At 43.4% G+C, this 17,198-nt stretch overlaps 1 protein-coding gene across 1 annotated transcript in view; it reads left to right on the top strand.

Annotated features, from left to right (window-relative positions):
* The window catches only part of LOC144599066 (uncharacterized), a 34,723-nt gene extending 20,803 nt beyond the window's left edge, over window positions 1–13,920 (top strand). The window contains exons 9-11 of the mRNA XM_078409790.1: window positions 6,646–6,795; window positions 9,809–10,009; window positions 13,696–13,920. Of these exons, the coding sequence (XP_078265916.1) occupies window positions 6,646–6,795; window positions 9,809–10,009; window positions 13,696–13,920 (576 nt within the window). The remainder of the gene's footprint in view (window positions 1–6,645; window positions 6,796–9,808; window positions 10,010–13,695) is intronic.
* The last annotated feature ends 3,278 nt before the right edge of the window (window positions 13,921–17,198 follow it).

Raw genomic sequence — 17,198 nt, 5'->3', positions numbered from 1 at the left:
GAGAAGGCAGGAACGGCGTACTGATTGTGCATTATCAGCCATGATCACGGTGAATGGCGGCGCTGGCTCGAAGGGCTGAATGGCCTACTTCTGCATCTATTGTCTATTGTCTATAATAATAATTATTATAATTATTATCAGCTCCATAATTTTTTGAGCCCTTTTATTTTCATACCAACAATATATACTTGGCCTTTTAATCAAAGTATCTACTCATTTGATTCCATTGTAAGAATCAAACTTAAACACACGGAAGACAATGTTCCTACACATTGGTGTGTATGATTTTAACTGACGGGCTAGGCTCCACATAACATTTCATTTGAACTAATTATGGGGGAGAACATTAAAGCTTTTGAAATTTTACATAACAGTATGTTCATTAATTAAATCAACTTTTCCTTTCACTAGCCCACATCAGTGATAACAGATCTGCAGCATTTTTTATATCTTACACTTTTTGTTTCCACTGACTTCAGTGGAAATAAAATGAAGTCATAGAGAGATACGCCCATCAGATACCTATTCAAACCAATCCTACACTAATCCTACTTGATTCTCTCCACATTCCTGTCAACTTCACCCTGATCTACCATTCACCCATCCCCTGAGGCAATTTGTAGCAGCCAATTAATCTACCAATTTGTACACTTTTTGTTTGGAATGTCGGAGGAAACAGTAATGCCTGTAGGAAACTCTTACGGTTGCATGAAAAATTAGTAAACTCCACCCAGACAGCACCAGAGGATAGGATTAAATATGGGTGTGGAGCTGTGACAGTACCAGTGTGGACCACTGTGCTGCCACTAACCTGAGAAATCAACTGTCCATTTTATATTTCTCCAATGTCCAATCATAATTATAGATTCTGACAAAGTAAGATACAACCAGTCAGTCACAGTTCTTCCATCTCACAGATCATCCTGTTCAATCTTGAAACCAATGTAGAAATGGGGTTAAACCATAGGTAGTGTTTGATGCGACCCTGACCTAATGCTGAGAGTAGGTTAGAGATCACATGGGAAGATTGAAACGGGTTGCGAGAGGACTTGTGCAAAAATGCATGATGGTTGGCACAGACTCGGGGTAAAGAGCTGGTTCCTGTGGTGTGTAGGAAGGAACTGCCGATGCTGGTTTACACCGAAGATGGACACAAAATGCTGGAGTACTTCAGCAGGACAGGCAGCCTCTTTGGGTTGAATTAATGGGTCGAGACCCTTCAGCACAGTTCCTGTGATGTATCTCTCTGTGATACTGTGACTGCATGGCCACATGTTAATCTCCATTCACGAATTGCAGTCTTGGTTCTATTCCCATATATGAGCAAGCTACGGGCCATTTCCTAGCACAGAGGTGGAGAGAAAATCCGGTTGAGTTATCCGTAATTCCAACTGCTTCCCTGAAAACATGTAGACGAATGAAACGCCAAGTTACCTGTGAACTGTAAGATGATGCAGAGGCCTCAGTGTGGGAGGAAATGGATTAATTTCCACCTGGAATTTATGTTACAGTTATGTTATGTTGGATCTAATAGAAACATATCACTTTCTTCCAGGATTGGACAGGCTAGATGCAGGAAAAGTGTTCCCGATGTTGGGGGAGTCCAGAATCAAAGGTTATAGTTTAAGAATAAGGAGTAGGCCATTTAGGACTGAGATGAGGAAAAACCTTTTCACCCAGAGAGCTGTGAATCTGTGGAATTCTCTGCCACAGATTGCAGTGGAGGCCAAATTACTGGATGTTGTCAAGAAAGTTAGATTTAGCTCTTGGGGCTCAAGAAATCAAGGGGTATGGGGAAAAAGCAGGAAAGGGGTACTGATTTTAGATGATCAGCCACAATCATATTGAATGGCAGTGCTGGCTCGAAAGGGCCGAATGGCCCACTCCTGCACCTCTTTTTCTATGTTTCTATGTTCTTCAGAATAGTTAATAATGGTTTAGATTCTTCCAATGAAAGCCACTTTGTGCCTCAATTATTAAGCTTATCCCTGTTTGGCTATGCACAGACCCTGTTATTAATGTTCAAATAGAAGGACAAAACTTTCTCAAAACATCTTTGTTCCTCAGCTCCTACTGTTAACTGCACCCCAGTGCCAGCAGGAAAATAAATCCAATACTTCTTGGGTATTATGAAATGGCTGGATGCCAGTTTCAGAGCTCCCAAGTTTAGGGAAGACCCAGAAACTGAGAATGGGAAAAGCAGCACAACAAACACCAGCTGCATCCAATTACCCTGGTGACCTGAACAACCTTAACTGAATGTGTTGCTCATGAAGACAACAGGAGTTGCGCAAAATCCAACGTGGGCCCAGATTCTGAGTGTTACATATTTAACACTTTCGGATATTTCAATGCACCATGGCCAGATTCTGCTTAAAATCTGAAAAGATTACTTAAATCTCAGAGCGCAGAAGCTAACCACTAGAGAATCTCAGTGGATTGAACAGCATCTCTTAGGGGTAAGGAGTTCCCAGCTGGAGTGTCTCAGCGGGACAGGCAGCATCTTTGGAGAGTCCCGCTGAGTCACTCCAGCATTTTGTGTCTACCTTCGATTTAAACCAGCATCTGCAGTTCTTTCCTACAAAAACTGCTATATGATAGGTGGACCGAGGAGTGGTGAGGGATGATGAGCAGAAGGAGCCAGGTGGGACAGGGGGAGAATCCAGTTGGGCAAAGGAGATAGGTGGGTGATAGGTGGAAGCAGACAAAATAAGGGGCAGATAAACCATATGGGGGAGGTGGAGACAGAGGCTACCGGGGGACGAGCAGGAACACCACCAAATGGGAGAAGTGCTGGAATGGGATAGGCGGGAAATAGGAACCATAAAGGGAGAGATGCAGGCCAAATGGAACCAGCTTAAAAACCTTTTCTATATTAATCAAAGGTGACAATTAAATTAGATCAATATCTTCCAATCTTTAATCACCATTCTTCTTTCTCTTTCTTGGCGTATCTATCCATCTTTGCTCATTTGTAGTGCTTAACTGCATATCCCTTCTCCTCAGTGTGTTTGTCCCTCCATCCCTGCTTCTTCAATGCAGTGGTTTATTTTTGTCGCATGTACCAAGATAAAATGAAAAACTTCGTTTTGTAACAATTCAGGCATATCATGCCATACATCAGTACAACAGATAGGGAGGAACAGAATACAGAGAAAGGAAACAGTGATTACAGATAAAGTGTAGATTTTTTTTAAAGTTCAAGGGCTGAAACAAGGGAGATTGGGAGATCGAGAATACATCCTTGGCATATGGGAAATCCGTTGAAGAGTCTGATAACAGTGGGGAAGAAGCTGTTCATGAGTTTAGTGGTTATTGCTTTCGAGTTTTTATATCTTCTGCCCAGCGGGAGAGAGGAAAAGAGGGAACAACCGCGATGCAAGCGGACTTTGGTAATGTTGGCGGCTCACCTTGCAATATGTCTGTCTCTCTATTTCTGGTCCCTAGTGTGTATCCTTTTATCCCTGCTCCTCAGTGTGTCCATCTCCCTCTCCCTGAATGTGTCTAAAGAACCATCTCTCCCTGCTTCTTCACTGCAAGTGAATCTGATGCTTGTTTGTTCTTTGCTCGGCTCTATCTCATGCCCAGTTTTAACGCGTCATTAGCCCTGAGAAGCTGCAAATTTGTGGAAGAGATTTTGAAAAAGTTTCAGGAGCCTGTAATCCCTTATTTTATGCCCGTGCCCTAGATTTGTGACCTCGGGAATAAATCAGAGTTTCGCTCAGGCACATTAAGCATTAATGCATTACTGACATTGTTGCACAGATTTGTGCGTTCACAGGCAAGGATGACAGCAGATAGGGAACGTTACCAAGTGGCTTGGTTATGATGGGAAATAAATTGCAGTGTGCAAGGTGAAGTTACCCTGAAGCTGTGGGAGGAGTGGTGGTAGTGGGAGTGCAGCAATACTGACAGCCTTTTGAAGTGGGGATAGAGAGTAGTGTGAGGTACAATCTGACAGTGGGGTGTGTGTGAGACTGTGCAAAGCTGAGTCTGATTCAGCGGGTGTTATCACCACCCAGACTAGGAGAGAGCTCTCAGTGTATTTACCTTGGCAGAGGGCCAGTATACCGAGCACTGTGACATTTCTAACAGTGCATTTTTAACAGAGAGCAGCATCAGAGGTAGGATTGGGAAGCAGATGTGAAGGTGAACCTGGGGTTGAGAACCAGCTGCCCCATTGTTCCTCCTTCTTCTTGCGTTTGAGGCAGCAGAAGTTATGAAGCTGCTTCTGCTGTCTCTGTTTGTTGTCGTTCGCCTGACTGAGGTCAGTTGACAGGGCTCACCACGGGGAGGTCGACAACGTGAGCCCCATTGTTCCTCCTTATCTTCACTGTTGCTGAAGTGTGTGCAGGAAGGTAGTCACCTGCTTTCTCCTTCCTTTGGCATGTAAACCCAAGTCATCCGAAGTCAGTGCAAGAGGGTATTGAATATTTGGGGCATGTTCCGGCAGCATAATCCACATGTACCACTTTGTGATTTGTCTATTTGCAAAGAAGGCAGACAGAAAGTCATTGTAATAGAATGAAGCATCAATGCAATAGAGATTTTGATTCGCATTTCTGGTCACATTACAAAGTTCTTTATAACCAAAGTGTACCCACTGTTTGCAGCCAATTTACACATACATAATTTCCGCACGCAGCAATGTGACAATGTCACCACTATCTGTTTTGGTAATGCCAAGTTAGGGACAACCAGCCAGTCAGGGAGTCAAGGGTGGAAGCCAGGGTTGATTTATGAGTCGGGGCTGAGCTCCAAGGTAGTGAACTCTCAGTGACGTGGAGCAAGAGCAGGCTGAAAGGAGTAGAAGCTAAGTGTGAGATATCTAATGTGGAAATCGTTTCTGATGCGCAAACACAGCTCGTGTCAGAAAATGCTGGGTCAAATTTCCAGAGCGTATCTTACTCTCGCCAAACTGCATTTTCTGTCACCAAGTGCTGAAATAAACAGCGCCATGGGACTGAATTTCTCAACCGCATTCTATGGCAATGCCGCACTTCCTCAGCGTGTTCTACATGAAGTGTTTGCTTTAACACAATACGGTTATTTCAAGAACGATTCACCCTTCCCTTGACTTTTTTTGCATTCCTATGAAAAAAAGAGATACATGTTGGTTATTCCCAATGTTTGCCAGCCTCACTCTCCAACATTCTGATGTCTCTAAGTGAGAGATGAGAGGATAATGGGGTAATGGGAGACAGTGGGAGACAGAGAGACACACAGAGACACACACAGAGAGAGAGAGAGAGAGAGAGAGAGAGAGAGAGAGAGAGAGAGAGAGAGAGAGAGAGAGAGAGAGAGAGAGAGAGAGAGAGAGAGAGAGAGAGAGAGAGAGAGAGGGAGGGAGGGAGGGGAGGGAGGGAGGGAGGGGGAGGGAGAGAGGAGAGAGAGAGAGAGAGAGAGAGAGAGAGAGAGAGAGAGAGAGAGAGAGAGAGAGAGAGAGAGAGAGAGAGAGAGAGAGAGAGAGAGAGAGAGAGAGAGAGAGAGAGAGAGAGAGAGAGAGAGAGAGAGAGAGAGAGAGACGCAGACTGTGAAAGAACAAATACCATGAAGAATAAGTTTTGAATGAGTTGGGCTGACAATCACAAAGGACCCAACCTTAGGACTTTGGGGAAAGGATGGAGTGCAAAATCCATGACCTAACTGCCATTATCTTTTCATGTATCCAAAGGAACAATTACAAATTAGATAAGAAATTCCTTAATCTCAAGACTCTTCATGCTATATCTCTTGTAATGATGCAATCCGAGAGGTTCCTAATAGAGATAAACACAAAATGCTGGAGTAACTCAGCAGGACAGACAGCGTCTCTGGAGAGAAGGAATTGGTGACGTTTCGGGTCGAGACCCTTCATCAGTCTGAAGAAGGGTCTCGACCTGAAATGTCTCCCATTCCTTCTCTCCAGAGATGCCGCCTGGCCCGCTGAGTTACCCCAGCATTTTGTGTCTATCTTCGGTTTAAACCAGCATCTGCAGTTCCTTCTTACACAGGTTCTGAATGGAGTAGCATTTGATTAGTGAAAGGTAACAGATTCTCAGGAAATCAGTGCAGTTAATGAAGCAGTTACCTTGTGATTTGTCACTTTGTCCTATGGCCATAATTGGAGCGAGATTAGCCTTGAAATTGGACTTCATCCTTTTCCCATGTACTAAATCATTGTTCCCTTTAAAAATACAATGCAAGTGTCTACTCCCAACTCAGGATAGGTGAGACTCTTGATGATTATCTGTGGTTGCAACGCTGACTCATGGGAATGGACATCTTTAAAATTCTAAAAAGGAAAAGCTAATGATCAAGAAAAAATGTTTTTGCTTAAGGAGAAATTCAAACCAAAGGGCCCTGAATACAGAAAGGTCACAAACCCACAACAAAGTTCAGGAGAAAATTAATTTCCCAGTGCCATTTGGAGAAGTGGAAGAGGCTAGCAATTTGCGGGACAAATGGATAAAAGAAGAGAAAGGAACAGAGAAATATATTGATCAAATTAGATTGCAAGAGAGGAGACTCTTCTGATTGTATAAAGTTCAACATAATTTGGTCCGGATAGATTGTTCCCATGCCATTAACACAATTCCACTCAATGTTTAAGTGTTCACACTTAGTTCATTCAAGTGATGTTTATTGCTTGTGTCCTTGTCCCAGGAACGGCTAGACACCACTCGTCAGGGACTTGCAGACACTAAGAAGAAGAACCACGCCCTTGTAGAACGCGTGCAGTCCATGCAGAGCTCACAAGGGGATCTGGAGCTGAGGCGCTTGGACCTTGATAGCCAGAATCGTCAACTGCAGGAGGTGGGTTATGAAAACACAGATTTTACCAGATTTATCTCAAGTCAAGAGGTACAATGGAAGTGGGAGATTGACTCATTACGACTGGTGGAGTTGAAGGATAGGCCACTTCTTTCTTTCGTGTCCTTCATTCAAATCATCGTCCGTCCTGAAAAGGGCGCAAGCTTCCGACGACAATCAGTGGGAGCCTCATTTGTACAGTAGACGATGGTGGTAGCAGAATTAGCTCAGGCCACTTCCAGTTTCCAGCCCCGTGACATGGACGCTTCTGCTATGGGGCCGATTGGCCACTGATTGCTGCAGAATCAGGTCCAAACGCTGGTCCATTGGCATCCACATCTACATTTTCCACAGAGTGGAACTGAGTCGTGTTCACAGCAAGAATTCTGGTCATCAATTGCCCACTTAGTTCACGGCAATTTAAGGGCAACTGTGGCAGATCATAAGATCATAAGTGATAGGAATAGAATTAGGCCATTCGGCCCACTACTCCGCCATTCAATCATGGCTGATCGATCTTGCCTAACTCCATTCTCCTGCCTTCACCCCTTAACCTCTGACACCCATACTAATCAAGAATATATCTATATCTGCCTTAAATATATCCACTGACTGCCTCTACAGCCATTCTGTGGCAATGTTGGAGTCCAGAAACAGGGACCGCAGTTTAAGAATAAGGGGTAGACCATTTAGAACGGAGATGAGGAAAAAGTTTTTCAGTCAGAGTTGTGAATCTGTGGAATTCTTTGCCTCAGAAGGCAATGGAGGCCATTTATCTGGATGCATTCAAGAGAGAGCTAGATAGAGCTGTTAAGGATAGTGGAGTCAGGGGGTATGGGGAGAAGGCAGGAACGGGGTACTGATTGTGACTGATCAGCCATGATCACATTGAATGGTGGTGCTGGCTCGAAGGGCCGAATGGCCTACTCCTGCACCTATTGTCTGTTGTCTAAGACTTCCACAGATTCACCAGCCTCTGACTAAAGAAATTCCTCCTCATCTCCAACCTAAAAGAACATCCTTTAATTCTGAGGCTGACCTCTAGTCCTCGACACTCTCCACATCCACTCTATCCAAGCCTTGAACCAAGATTAATCAGTTTGAGACAAGTTAGTAGGATAAAACCTGGTTTGCTGACTGTGCACATTGAGATATAAGGATGGGGTTGTGGTTGAGCCGCTCACTCTGTAATGACTATGGTGAGAGGGGTGAGGGAGACCAGCTAGATTGCTACTATTATCAAATTATTTAATGTTGACTCAGTTTTCTGCACTGTAGTGCTGTTCAGAGGTTTGGAAGGGATGGAGCACAGATAGATTTTCCCTGTAACTATGATAAAGATCAATGGAAACACCAAAGAAGGAACTTAAGCTGCCTCCGGTGCATGCCCTCAGGCCACACAGACATGTCTGCCCAGTTATTTATGCCTATTTAAAGGAGTGGTACCGGTTATATAGAAAAATTGGGAGATTTTATCCATTTCTATGCTACAGCTTGTAGGAGCAATTGATTATCAAGACTTCGAGGACCTGTGCTCTCATCCATGGATTTGTACAGCACTGAAACAGGTCCTTTGGTCCACTGGATAGAAGTAGATCGTCTTCTGGGAGCAGCATGCAATGAGTTCCCACAATTACAGTCTTTAGTTGGTCAGTGTTATACAAAATATTATGTTGGAAAGGGATTGTTCTTCATAGAAGTTAGAACATAGTACACCGCAGGAACAGGCCATTTGGCCCACAATGATTGTGCCGAACATGATCCCTAGTTAAACTGATCTAGTATGTCCGTACATGATCCATACCCCTCAATTCCTTGCACTTCCATGTGCTTTTCTAAAAGTCTCTTAATCGTCACTATCGTATCTGCCTCCACTACCACCCCTGGCAATGTATTCCAGGCCCCCACCACTCTCTGCGTAAAGAAACCTGCCACGCTTAGCTCCATTAAACCTTCCCCTTCTCACCTTACGGTGAGAACGGGTGTCAAGAGTTAAGGGGATAAGGCAGGAAACTGGGATTAGGAGGCAGAGATCAGCCATGATTGAATGGCAGAGTAGACTCAAAAGGGCCGAATGGCCTAATTTTACTATAACCTGAGAATATGCTGACATATGATGAAAGAATGGGTCGACTGGGCTTGTATTTATTGGAATTTAGAAGGATGAGAGGGGATCCTATAGAAACATAAAATTCTTAAAGGATTGGACATGCTAGATGGAGGAAAAATGTTCCCGATGTTGGGGGAGTCCAGAACCAGGGATCACAGTTTAAGAATAAGGGGTAGGCCATTTAGGACTGAAATGAGGAAAATTTTCTTCACCCAGAGAGTTGTGAATCTGTGGAATTCTCTGCCAGAGGAGGCTGTGGAGGCCAATTCACTGAACGTTTTCAAGAGAAAGTTAGATTTAGCTCTTGGGGCTAAAGGAATCAAGGGATATGGGGAAAAAGCAGGAATGGGGTACTGATTTTAGATGATCAGCCATGATCATATTGAACTGCTGGCTCGAAGGGCCGAATGGCCTACTCCTGCACCTATTTTTCTATGTTTCAACGTTTATGGAACTTGTGAACGTATCTAAGCTCACTCGTGTTGGACATTTCCACCTTGGGTAAAAGGTTCTGACTGTCTACCCTACCTATGCCTCATATTATTTAATATACTTCTAGCAAGTCTCCCCTTGACCTCATGTTCCAGAGAAAACAATCCAAGTCTATCCATCTCTCCCAGTAGTTGAAACCCTCTAATCCAGACAGCATTCTGGTAAACCGCTGCACCCTCTCCAAAGCTTCCACGTCTTTCCTGTAATGGCGGACCAGAACTGCACACAATACACCAAATGCGGCCTAAACAAAGTCCCATAGAGCAACATCATGACTTCCTGACTCTTATATTGAGTTCCACTAGCAATGAAGGCAAGCATACCATGTGCCTTCTTTATCGCTACATTTTCCTCCCGGCTCTGTTTGAATTCCGCAACTGGATTAGTTATAGATCTCCACCCTCCTTTTGCCAGATGTTGCAGAAGCGACAGGAGAGTGAGCAGGAGGTCCTGCAGGTCATCAAGAAGGTTCAGCAAGAGAAGCACATCTACCAGGAGCGAGTAGCCAACCTACAGAGGGCTGTGGCGCTGCTGGAGAATGAGAAGCGAGAGCTGCAACGTTCAAAAGTGTGCCTCGAGAAGGACCAATCTGCCCTGAGGAGAACACTGGATAAGGTGAGAGGGTCACTAACATTAACCTGTCATTTTTATATTTAATCAAGGGATGTGGGCTTCACGTGCTGTTAGTGTTTAATTGCCCACCTCTAGTTGCCCTTGAGAAAGTGGTGGTGAGCTTCCTTATTGAACCACTGCAGGTGTGGATATATCCACCATGCTGTCAGCAGAGTGTTCCATGATTTTGACCCAGCGATGGTAAAAGAATGACAATATATTTCTAGGTCAGGATGGTCTGTGACTTGTGGTCTAAGTTCTGGGTAGTGGTGTTCCCATGCTTTTGCAGCTCGTGCTGCTAGCTGATGGAATGTGAGGGTTCGGAAGGCACTGTACAAGCACAATTGGTGAGTTGCTGTAGTGTATCCTGTGGAGTGTAAACACTGCTGTGGCTGTGTATCAGTGGTGGAGTGAATGAATTGTTATGGGTGGGCTGCTATGCCCTGCAAGGTGCTGAGAACCTTCAGTATTGTTGAAGCAGCACTCATCCAGACAAGTAGTGAGTACTCCTGACTTATGCCTTGTACATGGTGGGCAGACTTTGGTGAGCTCAGAACAAGTTACTCTGACGGGCCTGTGACCACATGGTTTATATAGTTACTCTAATTCAGTTTCTGGTTAATCACCTTCTGAAATACCATGTGACCACTGGCCTGTACTTACAGTAGAGCCGACAAGCCTGGTCATTATCCAACATCAGGCAACTGTTCATTTTCCTTGTGAAAGCTTTCACTGCGATTCGTAGTGCCAATGACATGGGTTAAATCCTGACTTCCAGTACTGTCTGTATAGAGTTTGCATGCTCTTCTCGCATCTCACACACATACACAAAGTATTTTAATTGGCCATTGTAAATTGCCCCTAGTGTCCTAGAGTCATACAGATGTTTCCCCATCACGGTCACAGGCCTAATAGCCTAAATCACACACTGCTTCCTCCCTCAATTGCCAAGAATTAGAGCACTTGGCTGAAACCTACAATCCTTGTTAAAAAGTCACAAAATAATTAGGGATATATTGGACTGAGACTGAGCCAGTTAAAGGGTTGGCAGCATGACATCCATGTCTTGGAACACGTATCTGCCAGCCTCAGTTCTGAAGGATATTGTAAACTGATTGTCTCTTTATAGTTCGCAGTCTTTCATACAATCTGCACCTTTGTTGCACACTGAGATTTCTGACTGCATCATCACCCCACATCTCACAGAGGCATGGGGCCACTAACATCACGGTGAACCTCTCCCTGTGTTTTCCCTCACCTCATGGCAACCCTTTACGCAGCTGTTCTTTAGCTGCAACAGGGAGAGTTTCCTCCAGTGTACAACATGCTTCCCAAAGATCAGCAGGACAGCGATGCAGCATATGCAGGCTTTACAACCAGCTCCTACTGGAGGCTGGCTCAGCGGTAAAGTTGCTGCATTACAGCGCATGCAGCGCCGGAGACCCGGGGTTCAACCCTGACTACGGGTGCTGTCTGTATGGAGTTTGTACGTTCTCCCCTTGACCGCATGGGTTTTTTCTGAGATCTTCGGTTTTATTTACACTCCAAAGACCTACAGGCTTTGGAGCCTTAAGCAAACCAAGAGAGAGTTAGATTTAGCTCTGAGGGCTAAAAGAATCAAGGGATATGGGCAAAAATCAGGAATGGGATACTGATTTTAGATGATCAGCCATGATCATATTGAATGGCGGTGCTGGCTCGAAGGGCCGAATGGCCTAGTCCTGCACCTATTTTTCTATGTTTCTATGTTCTCTGTTTCAACCCATTTATTCCTCTGGATTTGTGTAGGAACGAACTGCAGATGCTGATTTAAAATGAAGGTAGACACAAAATGCTGTAGTAATTCAGCAGGACAGGCAGCATTGATAAATGACACAGGTTGGGAAGAGGTGTAGTTGAATGGGCAGTAGCTGAGGTGAGGCCCATAACATGAAAACGGTGTGCAGAAATATCTGGAGATCTGTATCTTAATTAGAAATTATATTAGTTGCTGGAGACTATGACTGTCACTTACTGAAGACAAGAGGTTGGTGACATGCTGGAATCCTGATGAAAAAGAAACTAAAGGAGGAATTCAGTGGGTCAGGCAGCATCGGTGAAGGGAAATGGACAAACAACATTTCTGAGTCTGAAGAAATGTCCTGACCCATAAAATCATCCATCCATTTCCATCCACAGATCACTGGAATAAAGTTTGATTCCCTCAGAATGAAGTGTTGTCCATGTTCAGTACTTCCCATAGATACCACAGTCTGACCCACTGAGTTCCTCCTTTTTTACTTAAGATAAGTGGTAGTGCAACATGATATCTTAAATCGTTATTAAATATTTTAAACACGTAAAATGGCACGTACACGTCAGAACATGTAGTTTATATTTTCTCCCTTGTGAAAGCTGACATGACAAAACAGACATTAGATTGTATTTCATCTTCTTTATTGGTTTCTTTCTTATTTATAAAAGTGAAGCAACTTCACTCCCTTATATTCGCTTCCACTGCACCACCATCCAATGGAGCAAAGCTATTTCCAATGTACCAAACTCATTCCCACTTTACAGAATACCCGTGGAGCAAACCTCTCTATCTGCACCCCTTTTAAACGGTTTCAATAGCTCATCACCCTTACATGCATTGCAAAAGTTTATGCTCCAATTATAAAATATCAGCCATCTTATATCTGAAATCTTATATCTTAAATCTTAGGCCAGTTTTGCTGAAAATCACAACAGATTTGGTACATCTCGTCACTTTGTGCTTCACATATTTTTCATGAAGTGCTGAGCTTGTTTCTGTTGAGATTCTGTGACTGAATAAATGGTAAAATGGGCTGGATTGCAAAGGATCACCCAGTGGCAGTTATTTATTGCCGGTTTACTGAATCTTGACACAAACAGAACACGTCTTGGCAAACGGGCTCTGTTTATTACTATTCAAGCTGCAAAATCCAAGGGCCTGAATCAGCAGAAGTGCATCATAAATGTTCATTTTGACCAGCAGCTAAACCATATTTGTGTGTGGGCCGATCATTCACTTTCCATTGCGGCCCATTCCTCAGTCTGAGCTGTGTGATGGCACTGTGCCTGCGTCCTGGTTAGTGCCCACCCTGCTTTGTTTAAAGCTTGAAAAGCCCATTAGAAACCCTTGTAACAAATAAAATGAAAGTTTAAAACAAATCAAAACTAACTCGCTTCCCTTTCTCTGCGGGTCTGTTGGCTCCTGCGGTCAGAGAGAATAGAACAGGCGTCAGTGGTTTTGTCAGTTTACAATGTAGTTTAGTGGTGCTCTGTTATAGTGGAAGAAAAATTAGCTTTTATATAGTCCCTTTGATGATCTCAAGAATGTGCAAGAGTGATTTACAGTCAGGAATGGTGTGGTGTAGGACACTTGATCATTTTTCATTTGGCCACTGCCCCACACTCAACAATGAAATAAATAATAAATTGTTCCGTAGTTGTGATGATGGTTGAGGTAGAACTGTTAGCCAGGTCAACAGTACCCCCTTGTTTGTCTTTGAATTAGGTTACGGAATCTTAAGTACTTAAAAGAATCTTTTCAAACTAGTGCGGCCTTGGTCTAGCACCTCTTCCAAAAGAAGGCACCGGAGAATCTCTACATTGGAATGTTCTCCTGCCTTTTTATATTCAGGTTTGCGGAGTGCAACTTAAACCCCTGAACTTCTGATTCAAAGGCATGGGAGGTAGCATGGAAATCATTATCACACTCGGGCTCTGCGAGTGGTAATAGACAAGTACTTGTGATGCTTTACATGAATTATCTGCTGGAGAAGCTGGAGCTGATTGCAACATGGATTCTGCCACATAGGACCGGGATGACCAGAATTTGTGGAAAGGATTGTGAATTGTTTGAAATCTCTAGCCTGGAGAGCAGTAGAGATCCTCATGAAGGCGATTAAATTCAAAAAGACAATGTGTGTTGCAGTGAAAATTCAGTCTTAGTACGTTGAATGACAGATTCTTTGAACCACAGTGCAGAATGGGCAACACCTTCTCCTATTTCTTACATACTCAGTTTCTTGTAAGGATTTTTGAGCACTTGGCAATGGGTGTGTGACTATGATCAGAAACATTCCCCCCACCCTCATGGAAAGAGGGCACCACCAAAATAATTGTGACCTAATAAAGGAGAATTATCTCAGAAATATAGTGATTGCCAATCACTAAAGGGATATAATATATGACATGAAAATGGAAATACAATCAGCAGTCGGAAAGGTCCATCCCCACACCCACCAGATTCCCTGGAAAGGTGATCTCCCTGTGTCTCGTAGTCGTTGTAAGACTGTTGATTACATTTTACTTCTTGTTGTCTCCTCCCTATGATCTTCACATGACTCTTTTCCCTGGATCCCTTTGCATGGCAAATCAATATCCATATTGAATCACAAACAGAATGAGTCTGTACTTCCTTCCCCAGCAGAGATAAACAAAGTTAAATTCAATATGATTCTGTGATATTTATTAACATCGCAGAAAATACTGTTTAATGTTGCAGGGGTACCTGCTTTCGTTTAATAGTTGAATCTGAAACTAGGGCTACTTATCCTTGCAATGATTAATCAGTTTAGAGAGTTAGGAAGAAGGCTGAAAATCAGGACTTCTAGGGTGGTTATCTCTGGATTGCTTCCAATGCCTCGTGCTGGTGAGGGCAGGAACAGGGAGATAGGGGATCTGAATGTGTGGCTGAGGGGCTGGTGCAGGGAACAGGGATTTAGATTTATAGACCACTGGGATCTCTTCTGGGGTAGGGGTGACCTGTACAAAAGGGACGGGTTACACCTTAACTGGAGGGGGACCAACATTCTAGCAGGCAGGTTTGCTAGTGCTGCACAGGTGGGTTTAAACTAAATAGCAGGGGTGAGGGGTTGATACATTGGGAGTATAAGGATGGAGTTAAAGGGGAAGAGAGTACAGGAAAAATTACGAAAGACACCCGAATTAATGGGATGGAAAGTTCAAGAAGGGATAAGAGAGTAAGGTCAGGTGAAATAAGAACCGGTGTGAGAGGGGAAGTGAATACCAAATTAAAAGTGTTATATATGAATGCGCGAAGTATAAGAAATAAAGTGGATGAGCTTGACGCTCAGTTAGAAATTAGTAAGTAAGATGTTGTGGGAATTATAGAGACATGGCTGCAAGTGTATCGGAGCTGGGGACTGAATATTCAGGGGTATACGTCCTTTCGAAAAGACAGACAGGTGGGCAGAGGGGGTGGGGTGGCTCTGTTGGTATGGAATGAAATTCAGTCCCTTGCGAGGGGTGACATAGAATCAGAAGATGTAGAGTCATTGTGGATAGAACTGAGAAATTATAAGCGTAAAAAGTCCCTAATGGGAGTTATCTACAGGCCCCCAAACAGTAGCCTGGAGATAGGCTGCAAGTTGCATCAGGAGTTAAAATTAGCATGTAACAAAAGTAATGTTATGGTGGATATGGGAGTTTTCAACATGCAGGTAGACTGGGAAAACCAGGTTGGTACTGGACCCCACGAAAGGGGGTTTGTAGAGTGCCTCTGAGATGGATTCTTCGAGGAACGTACTGGAGCCTACCAGGGAGAAGGCAATTCTGGATTTAGTGTTGTGTAATGAACCATATATGATAAGGGAACTCAAGGTAAATTAACCATTAGGAGGTAGTGACCATAATATGATGTTTTAATCTGCAATTTGAGAGAGAGAAGGTAAAATCGGAAGTGTCAATATTGTAGTTGAACAAAGGGGACTATGTTGGCATGAGGGAGAAGCTGGCCAAAGTTGACTGGAAAGGGACCCTAGCAGGGATGATGATGGAACAGCAATGGCAGGTGGTTCTGGGAATAATCCAGAAGATGCAGGATCATTTCAGTCCAAAGAGAAAGAAAGATTCTAAGTGGAGTAAGATACGACAGTGTCTGACAAGGGAAGTCAAGGACAGTATAAAAATAAAAGGGAAGATGTGTAACATAGCAAAGATGAGCGGGAAGCCAGAGGATTGGGTAACTTTTAAAGATCAACAGAAGGTAACTAAAAAGGCAATATGGGTAAAAAAAGCTAAAGTAAGAAGGTAAGTTAGCCAAGAATATAAAGAAGGATAGTAAAAGCTTCTTTAGGTATGTGTAGAGGAAAAAAATAGTTAAGACAAATGTGGGTCCCTTGAAGACAGAAACAGGTGAATTTGGGTTATGTCTTTGGTTCTGTCTTCACTAAGGAAGATACAAACAATCTCCCAGATGTACTAGGAGACAGAGGACCTAGGATGACGGAGGAACTGAAGGAAATTCACATTAGTCAGAAAATGGTGTTGGGTAGAGTGATGGGACTGAAGGCTGATAAATACCCAGGGCCTGATGGTCTGCATCCCAGGGTACTCAAGGAGGTGACTCTAGAAATCGTGGACACATTGGTGATCATTTTCCAATGTTCTCTAGATACTGGATCAGTTCCTATGGATTGGAGGGTAGCTAATGTTATCCCACTTTTCAAGAAAGGAGGGAGAGAGAAAGCAGGGAATTATAGACCAGTTAGCCTGACCGGTGGTGGGGAAGATGCTGGAGTCGATTATGAAAATGTAATTTGGCGCATTTGGATAGCAGTAACAAGTCAGCATGGATTTACAAAGGGGAAATCATGTTTGACAAATCTTCTGGAATTTCTTGAGGATGCAACAAGTAAAATGGACAAGGCAGAGCCAGTGGACTGTCAGAAAGCCTTTGATAAGGTCCCACACAGGAGATTAGTGGGCAAAATTAGAGCACATGGTATTGGGGAAAGGGTATTGACATGGATAGAAAATTGGTTGGCAGACAAGAAACAAAAAGTAGGGATTAACGGGTCCCTTTCAGAATAGCATGGCAGTGACTAGTGGGGTGCCGCAAGGCTCGGTGCTGGTAACTAATGGTGAACTTGTGAGTAGTCGCCGAGAGATTAAAACCTCAATGAATGTTAGATCAGTTTTGTAACATTGGTTAATCTTACCATCATGTGTGGAGACATTCATTGCCATTGCATTGTATCTTCTTGGCCCAAACTCTTACTCAACTCATGCTCATTCTATACAAGCTATACCCCACTTAAGCAACTGTAAATTTAGAATTGCCATCCTAAACGCTGAATGTTCCTCTATTATTTATATTTATATTTTATTGATCTCATTAAACTTGTTCACAATATGAGTTGTTGTTTGATGTTTTCTGTGC

Source organism: Rhinoraja longicauda, chromosome 13, assembly GCF_053455715.1.
Source record: "Rhinoraja longicauda isolate Sanriku21f chromosome 13, sRhiLon1.1, whole genome shotgun sequence".
In the NCBI taxonomy this organism is placed as follows: Eukaryota; Metazoa; Chordata; class Chondrichthyes; order Rajiformes; family Arhynchobatidae; genus Rhinoraja; species Rhinoraja longicauda.
The sequence above is the reverse complement of the archived record's forward strand: the minus strand, read 5'-3'. Positions and strand labels throughout refer to the sequence as shown.